Source organism: Telmatherina bonti, assembly GCF_933228915.1.
Source record: "Telmatherina bonti genome assembly, chromosome: 19".
Classification (NCBI taxonomy): Eukaryota; Metazoa; Chordata; class Actinopteri; order Atheriniformes; family Telmatherinidae; genus Telmatherina; species Telmatherina bonti.
Genome location: NC_136617.1, coordinates 28,685,118 through 28,697,331, shown reverse-complemented (window position 1 = coordinate 28,697,331; position 12,214 = coordinate 28,685,118). Strand labels below are relative to the sequence as shown.

The 12,214-nt window shown below is 39.3% G+C and overlaps 1 protein-coding gene across 1 annotated transcript in view; it reads left to right on the top strand.

Annotated features, from left to right (window-relative positions):
- e2f3 (E2F transcription factor 3) overlaps positions 1-11,146 on the top strand; it is a gene marked incomplete at its 5' end in the record, with an annotated part of 24,463 nt that extends 13,317 nt beyond the window's left edge. Inside the window, 7 exons of the mRNA XM_079258768.1 lie at positions 1,740-1,821; positions 4,048-4,179; positions 4,335-4,557; positions 7,881-8,078; positions 8,194-8,338; positions 8,448-8,607; positions 9,559-11,146. Of these exons, the coding sequence (XP_079114894.1) occupies positions 1,740-1,821; positions 4,048-4,179; positions 4,335-4,557; positions 7,881-8,078; positions 8,194-8,338; positions 8,448-8,607; positions 9,559-9,686 (1,068 nt within the window). The 3' untranslated portion in view covers positions 9,687-11,146. The remainder of the gene's footprint in view (positions 1-1,739; positions 1,822-4,047; positions 4,180-4,334; positions 4,558-7,880; positions 8,079-8,193; positions 8,339-8,447; positions 8,608-9,558) is intronic.
- Positions 11,147-12,214: the final 1,068 nt, after the last annotated feature.

Sequence of the window (12,214 nt, the reverse complement as noted above, 5' to 3'; positions counted from 1 at the left end):
AGAAACGGGAACTACTGTCCCTTGAATGTTGTTTAGCAGACATTTTATTCACAACATGGGAATTGGATGTGTAAATTATTTTTTGAAGTGCTATTCCACGTTTGTTGACATATGTGGTCCTGCAATTATAAATTAATATAGGCTTTATAACAGAAATTAGTACGAGAACAGGAACCTAACAATAAATTCACTCCAAAAGTTTTTTTTGCCGAATACTAATTTGGCAAAAATAATAATAAACCCAACTGTCCAGGTTATGCCTATTGCTCTTATAGTTATGGGTAGTCTAGCCATCTATTACTTATGTAGCAATGGGGATGTTACCTGATGCACTGAGAAGTACCTCGCTCTATTTCTCTAATGTATTAATGTATAAATATATGCCAATATTGCTGTCTCTAACTTATTTCTCGTTTTTTCTGCAGGTCTTCCCGAATAAGTGCAATTATACATGTTGTTCTGTCTTTCCTGTCATCTCCACCCCAACCGGTCGAGGCAGATGGCTGCCCTCCCTGAGCCGGGTTCTGCTGGAGGTTTTCTTCCTGTTAAAGGGGAGTTTTTTCCTTCCCACTGTCGCCACGTGCATGCTCAGGATGGGGTATTGGATCAAAGTCATGACTCGATGCAATCAGCTGGTTTCTATTATAGGTTTATGTATGAATTGGCTCGAAATTATGTGTATGTTGATTCGTGTATGTAAAGTGCCCTGTGACAACATTGTTGTGAAGTGGCGCTATACAAATAAAGTTGAATTGAATTAATTAATTAACTCTCCTCGTTTTCTGCTCGGTAACAGATTAGTACCTTTGTGTCTTCTGGTGTCCCAGCTGGTTACAAGACATATGATACCATTTAGCACTGAGCACAAAGGTAAAGGCAATGCTACAACATATGAATGACTGTCACTGAGAGACAACAGCAACAGTGGTTTTATGCGTTCATATATCAGACAAGCGGTTCAGCAAATGCTGGCCTGTTGTGCTAACTGTATCAAACAAAGACTTTTCACAGAGTAGACCATACGATCGTAACATAAAATTATGAATGCTGTAATTTCAATATTGTTATTGAATTGTATTTAATGCTGAAAATACTTACATTTGTGGACCACTTTTACAGCGTCAGTAGCCATGTTGCCACCGGTGAATACACTTTACATGACATACGCTTCTACCCCTTTGCTTGAAGTGGGGTCCTGGAAAATCTTCGCTTCAAGCGGTGTGTGGCCCTTCCCCTTCCCTTTTGTCCAAAGGAGAATTGGGATACCACTTCTACTCACATGAACATGTGAAATGGAGGGGTAGGGCTAAGGGGAAGGGGAAGAATTGGGTATTACCCGTCTAATAACTTCCTCCGGGGAAGGAAGGGCTAGGCCATTGAGGGACTTATAAATAAGGCAAGCATGAGTTAAATTTTTAAAAATTTTCCAAACTTAAAAAATGGTACTTCTCTAATATTTCACAGTGATGAGTGGAATATGGCATTTTGGCAAACAACCTTGATGCCTTTTTAATAGAGTTGTTTGATGGATTTTAGTACTGTGTTGTGACAGTTCTTTCAAAAGTGATGTTAGCAGTGAAGTCTCTGACAACCAAGTCCTGCAGCTGGTAAAAGTCATGGCCACAGTGGAATATTGCAAGCGTTTATTTCACAAAACACTGTTCTTTGCAGTACTGCAGTCTTAGCACACGTACCACAAGGAAGTTCCATTTGTTTTAGCTTCCATTGCTGTCCTGCAGGCATCTGGCATGGCTCATCTGAAGACTGCTGCGGAACAAGGAGTTAACCTTCCTGAGTCGACCTGCCTCAGGCCAATCAAAAGTACATGTTTCCCTCTGCATTTAAAACCTCACCTCCGGGAAAATGCTGTGTTCTGGGAAAGTAACCCACTATAGTGTTGGAGAAATTTTGTGGATCGACACTGACCTTGGAAGCCATTTCACAGGAGCTAGATCCCAGTAAGCCCAAAGGAATACTCTATAGTTTTTTATGCTGTGCTCTTTGGGGTCCGTATGTTGTTTAGGACAGTTGATGGTGCTCCGCCATTCTCAGTGTCACTTCCAGACCCAACTCAACTTCCTTTTGGTAAAATCTGTTTCTCTATCCATAAAGCCCTATATTAAAAAATTAAATAATTGTTTCAAGCTTGTCTCTATTTTTCCTGCAACTTTTTGCTGGAATAAGTTTATCTTCATTATAGATTGAGACAAAGTCTGGTCTTTACCCCAGAAGTTCCTTTAAACTAACAAAGTCAAAGAGGTCACATTTCAGTAGCTCCACTGATTTTACCCCTGTAATGCATGCATGAACAAGTTTAAGAATTACATTGATGTGAAATACTCTTTTTATGATCTGCATCCTGAAACTCTCTCACATTTGTTTTGGTCATGTGAGTTCACACATAAACTCTAGAAGGACGTTAACTCATTTGTAGTTGATAATAGTATCTATCCACTATGTTACAAAGATGTTATTCTTTGTAATTTTAGCGACTATGGGAAAAACATTGATGCATTCTTTCTGGTAAATCTGATATTACTTTTGTCAAGTTTCACATACACAAATGCAGATTCAGAAATAATAAACTGCTTTTTCTGGTACTAAAAACTGAAATGAAACAATATATTTCAACTCTCATTTATATGCAAAACAAGAAAGCTGTTAAAACTGTTGGTATTTATTTGGTAAATATTTTTGTTTCGCTTGACTTCGCTTTTATTAAATGCAGCTGAAATGTGTTCATGGAACAACTTGAGCCTTTCTTTAAAGATGGTGTTGGTTAATGGGAGACTTTCCCCACACAGCTGGGATTTCCTTAGCTTCGTTGGTGGAACAACCCTCAGGTCTGCATTAGGACTACTTTCTTTTTAATATAACATTATTAGCCCTGCGATGGACTGGCGAGCTGTTCAGGGTGTACCCTGCCTTTCGCCCAAAGACTGCTGGGATAGGCTTCAGCTTCCTTCCGAGATCCTTCATTGGATTAAGCGGTTAGGGGAATGAATGAATGAATGAATAATAATAATAATAATAATAATAATAATAATAATAATAATATAAAAATTACCAATAAAGTGCAGCATTTATCCTGCATCATCTTACCATCTACTTATGTGAGATACTTGTAGATTCAAATAGTTTGTACTTTAAGAACAGCACAAAATTCACAAAACCAAATAATAATTGTTACCTCTGGCTTTACTTAATACCCTTTTAAGACTGTTTTATTTGTTATTTTACTCAAATAAAATGTAAACACAACAAGAACAAACGAGAAAAACAACAAAAACCCCACTTTAAAATTAAACAGTTTTGCATTGCATGAAGTGGAACCCATCAGCACAGACTTTAGTAGGTTATCAAAGTATTGAAATATTTGTTGAGGTATTTGATACATCCAAAGGCAAATATTAGACTTGGGGACAGACTCAGATTACTTATTTATTTATTTATTTATTTATTTATTTGTTGTTGTTTTGTTTTTTCATTTTTGAAATGGTCTTTTTCAAAATGGCATGAGAGCGATCAGAACCACACAATAACATCGATTTATTGCGTACTTTATTTTGAAAGGGAGTTGGTCACATCCGGGGAGTGTTGGTGTGTTTTAGCCTCGAGTTGTAGAAGCTTGGCGCGCGCTGGAGCTGCTTAGTTTAGTATATTTTGCGCATTTAGATGCTGCACACTACAACAGCTTAAACAGACAGCGATAAACACGGCGGTGATCACGTGACTGGAAACTGGAAACAGAAGAGCGCAACTTTGCGGGTCTAAGGTAAGCATGGGAGGGAGGGGGGTGAGGGGGTGTGTTGCTCCAGCAAGCACAACTCTGGGTTCATCCATGCTTAACAAAGATTAAAAAAAAAAAAGTGCTTTAGAAGATAATACTACTGTTTCATACATGATTGCTTCATACAACATAAACGATTTGGATTCGTGACAAGTTAATATTCTGTAATTTACCAAAATGGCTGCATAGAAAACACCATCTTGCAACATCATATTTAATTTTCTTCATTTAAAGATAATCTGCTGTTTTCTGATTAGTTTCTATCAGGACACAAACAAAGCTGGAGCTGGAAGGCAGTGCTCTGCAGGACCCCCAGGATGATGGTGGGGCCAAGCAGTCTACTGATGAAGCCCAGTCTGATCCGATTCCAACCCAGAAAAAAACAAACCGTAAGATCATCTTGGTTTTATTTGGTTTGTTCTTTTTTTTTTTTTTTTTTTTTTCTAGCAGTAATATTTCTGTTGATTCCCTGTATTCAGTCAGCGCCACATTTCCCAGATTCTGACCTTTCTCAGTTGTGTTTTTCTGTGTTTGCCCAAACCAGCAGTCCTGAATTTGGTTCTGGAGAGGACCCGCTGCGACACCTCGCTGGGCCTCCTCACGCTGAGGTTCAAGGAGCTGCTGAGCCTCACAGCTGATGGGGTGTTGGACCTGAATGTAGTATGCCAGGAGCTCGGTGTTTCCAAGCGACGAGTCTATGATGTCACCAATGTGTTGGAGGGCATCAAACTCATAAAAAAGAAGTCTAAAAACCACATTCAGTGGTTGTAAGTATGAATAAACAAATTAATGTCTTGTTGTTTGAAGTATAATGATAAAAATGTTCACATGAGTCTTCAACAACAGTTCCCAAATAGCAGCTCAGCAGCTGATAGAAGCAGAAATGTTAAATCATATAGTGGTCAGCACAATATCATACCAACTGTATTTATAAAGCAATTTAAAACAACTACAGCTTAAATTTAGTGATGCACATAATTAAATACTAAAGACTGTAAGAAACCAAAGTTAAAAAACACCACATGTATAGAAACATGATATTAGAACAACTAAAGTGCATGACATTGATATAAATGAAATAAGATCAAATAAAAAGAAAGAAGAATTGGTGTCCTGAGACTGAAAACCAAAGAATAAAAACAGTCTTTACTACGTCAACAGCACAGCTGTAGTATCAGAAACTACACGATGACGTTTGCTTCCACTTAAAGCAGCGAGGGAGTCAAAGAAATGTCACATTAATTGTACCAACATGTTATCAAGTCATATGTCAAACATGATTTTAGAGATGAATAAATCATAGTTATTTATTGATGACAATCAAAGATAAAATATGAAAACACCTTTTACTGAATGTGTTCTTGGTCTGTTTGGACTTTAAAACGTTCCAGCAAGCAGAACTACAGACAGCTGTGTTCTAATCTCTCAGAGCGAGATCCATTAGAAGCCAATTTCCTGAGCAGGACACTTCCAGCTGCTTGTTTACCGACACCACAAGGATAAGGTTTTCTTTTGGTGATCTCTCCCCGATGTTCCAAATGTTCATAGGTGATCAGCGTTTAAATGTAAGGACGACTGTTTGCTCATTTTATTTCACATTAGACCCCAAAATAGTCCAAAACTTATATTCTGACACTTACTCTTAAAAGGCAATATATATATATATATATATATATATATATATATATATATATGAACATAGAATCTAAACTTTTAATCCAAGTCAACATCCAGACATGATTTTTTCAGGATGGTTTTAGTTGTTGGATTATGATGTATTATAAATGTTGAGTAGATATCGCACTGTAAGGGCCATCTGCAAAACAAAACCGTATCCGTGACTAACGCTACTCTGTAGAAATAACAGCCTTTCTCCTCCGCACGGCATCGCTCCAGTCTTGGCTGTAAGAAGGAAAAATACTGGCACCGAAACAAACACACAACAGAAACTATTAACACCTTTTCCTGCAGGTGTTTTTGTTATTTACAGTTATTTTTGCTGCTGTTTACATACTTCCTCAGAAACCAACTCCAGCTTGGCTTTTTTGTTGCAACTGATTTGATTCCAGCTGTGAAGCAACAATATCTATGTTTTTTTTTTTTGTTCTTTTTTAACTTTATTGCCTTAGAACATGAACATAACCGGCAATTTACATTACAACAAATAACAGTGTTGAGATTGGTTCAAATTGAAGATATATGTCTGTTTAAATACTGGAAGGAGGTATAAGCATAGCAGAAAAAAAAAAATAAATAAATAAAATAAAATAAATATATATATACATATATTCATATGTATTCCTACAACATACACATCTAAACACATTTACATACATACACTTGCACTTGACCATCTTGGAAAAAATGTCCATTTTGAGTTGTAGTTGGGCAGTTAGAGATTCCATCCAATAAACATGTAGTAGTAATATCTATGTTTTTTAAACACACATCCTCTCACTAGTCCATCTTCAGCTGCTCTGGATTGGACTTTATTGTCAATTTAATCTCTCTGATTGGTCAAATGTCTCATCGTCATTCCCGGTGTAGGTATCAGATCTGGTCGGGGTCATGTTGGGTTATGATTGGCTGGACGTAGGGAACACTACTGTGGTTGGTCAGATAACATAGGGAAGTAGTTTCTCAACAAACAGGATTGTAGGTCTTTTTTTTGTAGGATACACAAACAACGTTCATAAAGAAATCCATCATGACCCATCAAATGGGACTTACCACAGCCTGACCATCACTTTTAAAACTCCTGAAAGCAAAAAAGCTGCCATTCGGAAGGCATCACAAAATTACACGATTAAAATAACGTTAATGTTAGAGATTCCTGTTTTGTTAATATTTGCAATATTTACTTACAATTACACAAAAATTCCAAACTAATGGTTCTTTTCCGGTTGCATTACATACACAGGTGTATCACTACCACAGAAGCTCCGCTTGGTGGTGTCTAAAGCTCGAAGTTGCCATGACAAATGGATTTGTCTTTGGATTCAGAGAGACTTTATTGGTGTGAAGAAAACATGAATAGTTGGCCAAAGGAAAAGTGACATAAAAGAATAAATATCTGTTGATAAATCAGAGACCACAAGCATCTTATTGAACTGTTATGGAGCGTTGGCGGGCGCAGGGGCCCAAGCACTTCTACACTGGGTCAAATAGAGGTCTCTTAGCAACATGACAGTGATAGCTATGTTTTTTGTTTTTTGTTTAAATTAAATTGACAATAAAGTCCAATCTGGAGCATCTGAAGAAGAACAAGTGAGAGGACATTTATATGTTTAAAAAAATAAGAAATAAAGATTCTTCACAGCAGGAATCAAATCAGTTGCACCAAAAAAGCTGAGCTGGAGTTGGTTTCTGATTATGTAAACAGCAGCAAAAATAACTGTAAATAATAAAAACGCCTCTACGATGGACTGGCCACCTGTCCAGGGTGTACCCTGCCTTTCGCCCAAAAGATTTGCTGGGATAGGCTCCAGCTTCCTCACAACCCTTAATTGGACTAAGCATTTCATGAATCACTCTTTATAGATTTACCATATAGAGTCTGGCAATAAACTGTACATTTTGATTGTAAGCTTCCTGGAGAGGATGTAAATACCTGGAAAACCTCCGCAGATCACCGAAAGAGTCGGCTGTCCAACACAGTTCACACACAGTTACACACAACGTTTGAGATACTGTTGACAGTCTAAGCCACAAGTGTTAAACTCCAGTCCTTGAGGGCCGGTATCCTGCAGGTTTATGTTGTCTCCATGCTCAAACACACCTCACCGAAATTCATAAATGGTTTGACAAGAAGCTGCTGGATCCATTTGATTAGAATCAGCGGTGTTGGTCGATGGAAACAACAAAAACCTGCCGGATACCGGACGTCGAGGACTAGAGTTTAACTCCCCTGGTCTAAGGTAAGGGGCTCAGGAAGACCAGCGATCTGGCCCAGTTGTTAGGTTTAGGATTTAGGTTTAGGTTTTGCGCCATTTCGTTTTTCAAACTTGCAGAAGTTTTTTTTTTCTCCTTCCTTACAACTCCTTATTTGTTTTCTGTATTTGAACCTTTGATGCGCTCTGTGTGGTCACAGGGGCGGTGAGATGAGCGAGCTCATCAACACACACCTGAAGGATCTCGTCGAGGCGGAGAACAAGCTGGACGTTCTGATCCAAAACTGTGCTCGACAGATAAGCCAGCTGTGTGAGGACCGTCTCTGTCAGAGATATCCTTTGTTTGGAATTTTGGCTTTCCTGAACGTTTTCTTTGCAGCCGAGGCCGACTTTGTTTGGTCCACGCGAGACGCAAACACTGCTCGTGTTTCTTTACACTACTGTTTATAGAGCAGACATGTTTCTATGGTTACAGATGCACCAAAGCCTCTCTAACGGTGATAATCCGACCAGTACAACATCTTCCTTAACCTGCCGGATCACATACGCCTATTTGACGTACGAGGACATCAGCAGCATTCCCAGTCTGAAAGAACAGACTGTGATTGTGATCAAAGCTCCTGCAGAGACCAAACTGGAGGTGCCGCATCCAGAGGAGGTAGATCATGCAAAACATCTGCTGGCTTGTTTTCCTAACTGTTGGTTGGGATTGTTTTTTTTTATTGGTTCATTAAATAATCAGTCGGTCTGCTTTTCCCAATGCTCAGAGCTTCCAGGTGCATCTCAGCAGCATCAATGGACCGATTGAGGTTTACCTCTGCTCTGATAAAGCCATCCCCATGGCATCTTCAGCTGGCACCAACAGCAGCTGCTTGGACCCAACCAGCTGTGGGAATGACTTGTTCTTCATCCAGGTGTCCTCTAAAGGTGAGCTTCCTGTTCAACAATCCTCTCCTTCCTCAGGTTTGGAGTTTGATGCAGCGTTCCATTTGACTCGGAAGTTGGAACTGGGAATGATGTTATAACCGAGTTGAGAACGTTCACGTTGACAAAGTTGAAAAATGCGGACGCTGCTAGGATTTGCTTGAGACTTCGGATGCTAACATGTCAGCAGCAGTTCCAGATGTTAGCAGAGAGGCGACATCCTTCACTAATATTCAGTGTTTTGGACGCGACGCATCAAGTTACAAAGACCTTTAATCAATGTACAATTAAATAAGCACATTTACACATAGATGTATGTTCTGTTTCATTTCACAGAAACCAACAGAACATACATTTACCAGTAGGGGTGAGAAAATCGAATAAAAAAAAATTGAAGATCGGATTTTATGCTTCACCATTTTAAAATCGATTTTTTTGGGTTTTTTTGTTCAAAAATTGATGGTTTTTGTTTTTTAAATAAATAGAAATAATCAACTTTAAAATTTTTGTCATTTTCATTGTTTTTATTGATATTTATACTTGTCTTCTTGGGCATTATAGCAGCAGCATGATGGTCCGGCTACTGTGTTGGTTTTTCGTAACTGAAGTCAAGGAAAATGACCAGCAAAAAAAAGTTTTGTCCATGTTTTTTGTTTTTAGTCTAAAAAAATCAGCAATATCGTGAGAATCGCGATCTAAATCCGATCGGCACCCAATAAATTGGAATCAAATCGAATTAGGAGGAAAAAATGTCGTGACAGCCCTTATTACCAGTAAACTCAGGGTGGGTCTGCTCCCACTTTCCCAGTTGGATTTCTGAACTCAGTCATATTTCCGACTGGGAATTCAGGAAATCTGACTTCCAAGTACAAATTGAAAGCAGCATTAAACTTTCGCTATTCGCCTGTTTTCTTTCCCCGTATCTCCTTACCCACTTCTCCTTTACATTTCCAGAAGATGCTGGCAACAGTCATGGACTCAGTAATTCCTCAAACTGGCAGCTTGAGTCCACGCAGCACCCGTCATTGGTGGCCGTCAAACCTAACCTCATTTTGCCACTCCACCTCTGCCCTTCTCTGTAGTGGGGAATGAGTACAACCAGAGCTCACAATGATGGCGTCACTGACCTCTTCTCAACCATCTTGGACCAGTCACCCATGGGTGTACCTCGTACCTGAAACAGAAATCCCAGAAGATGCAGCAGAAGAACAAAGTACGAAAGCAAATGTGTTGATTTGGACGTATTTGCATTTGTATTTTGGGACTTTTCTGACCTGCGAACGTGCAGAATGTTGTGACCCAGAACCATCAGCCTGGAGTTGTGAGACTCTTCCTGGTTTTTTTCTTTGGACTTGAGTCGCTTCAGAGCTGCGCTCCGTTTTTGGGACCTTTTTCAGTAGTCGTCTCTGTAGTGTGAAGATGAGAGAGGTCTTTACCCAGCAGTCTGCAGAGGTGACTTGAATCGATATTTTTATTGGATCTTTTCAGGAATCTTTGATTTAAAGGAAAAACTGTTTGGTTGTCCAGAGTCTCGCTTATGTGCCAGATGTTTCTGTTTCCTCCGTATCAGTTTGCACTCATGCAAAACAACGAAATGCATCTATTCAAATAATCATTTGTGACTTTAACAGCTTTTATCCTCTGCTGAGATTAAGCTCATATTTGTGTAGAGCAGAGGTGTCCAGCTCCAGTCATCGAGCGTCACAATCCTGCAGGTTTTCCAGGTATCCCAGCTCCAACGCACCTGACTGAAATTAATGAGTCAATAAACCTCATCGGCTGTTGGATCAGTTTAATGCGTGTCAGATGTGTTGAGGAAAAGGTTCATCACATCAACAGGATAGCAGCCCTCGAGTACCGACTTTGCACCTCTTTAAAGTGGTGACCTGGTTTGAGCCAATCAAAGCAACCGATTGACTGTAGGTCGTTTTACAATGAAACTTCTGCCTTTAAATTCATTCACTGACCTTTGAGTCGAGTGTGAAAATCAGTTTTGTTCAAGCTTCTAAAGTTTGACAAGTTAAAGTTTGGATATAGAGATTGATATTAATTGTCTCGGCTGGTAATTTGTTCATGTAGCAGTGCAGACCCCCCCGCCCCCCCCTTTGGGAGCTGTTCGCAGGGATGAACAGCTTTCTGACGACACACTGAACCGATGAAAGCATTAACTTTCTTTTTTTCTCTGCCTGGAGAAACCTTCCTCTCTTCCATTTTCAGGACCTGTCCTAGTTTTCAGAACATTTTAAACGGTGACAACTTAATGTGTTTCAGGTGAGCGCAGCTCTGAGGGTGTTTGCTCCTTCACCGCAGACACTTTGGCTGTCACGCCAAGAAAAACTCGGGTGGATTTGAAAACATTAAAGATAAGTGCTATCCATTTAGGTCAACCCGTTCACGGTTTCTGCTGACCGCAAGTCTTATATTAGCTTTTTTCTTTTACATTGATCGATAGGCAGCAGCAATGCAGCAGTTTTTCTCACCTTTTAAGAAAACATAAATGCGGCGCTGCAGATCAAACTGAGTTGATTTCCTTTTGCATGAAACAGGCTGAGCTGCAGTTTTAAAGCTACTGATTACGGTTGAATAAAAGGTGTTAAATGAACGCTTCTTATATTTGATTTAGTTCTAAAATGCTGAAATCAGTGTAGAAATGTGCTCTGGGATTTGTGTGGTGACATTAAAGTAAATCCATCATCAGTCTAATCTGAAGTGGAGTCATAATTTTTTTTGTGTGTGTTTGTTTGTAGCAGCAGTTCAGATTTTTGTGTCATGCTTCACCACTGGATTTGTTGTGACTTGAGATCTTTTTATGTCTGGACTGCTTTGCACCAAATGTGTGCCCTGTGCACCATTTATACTCATTGGATCTGCAGAGTTGAACTGGTGTAGGTAATGTTGGGGAGCTAGTAAGATCTGAAAGTGGCGCCCTGTCTTGGCTCCTCCCCCTATGGTTTTGCTCCTTGCGTGATCCGAGACTTCTTTATTCGCAGCTTTTTCCATCAACGATTTTCTTTCTCAGCTGTTTAGCGAGAGGAGGTAAATAAACCAAACCGGGTCGGGGAAATCCTTCCTGCATTTTCTCAGCCATGTTTACCTTCCGAGTTTATTCTTCACTACTTTTTATTTTCATCCCAACATGCTGTTTATATGCAGGGTGTGACTATCAGGTATGCGCTGCTGGAGGGGGAGGAGGGGAGCCGGGTGAAGAAGCTTACAGAATATAAAATAAATTGAACAACTTCAATTCGGCCCGAACATTTTGATTGCTCAAACTTTTTACAGATTTACAGTAAACTGAGGGGTCTAACTATATTTCTTATTGTTCATTATTACAAAATGTTTAGACTACTATCAGGACGAGGAACCACTTCACCAAGATTTTTTAAAAAAAATGTCTCTGAGCAAGATTACTACCTCACCTTTAACCCTATAAACCCAAACATATGATACATAGTTCCTGAGACTTTTTGCATCATTTTTTTGCACATTTCGTCACTTTATGGCGAAAACATGACGTGAACACAATTTGATACTTTTCTTCTACCTCCTAATAGATACCAGGAAGCAGAAGACTACACTATAATAAGTCTAATATATATCACATGGTAAT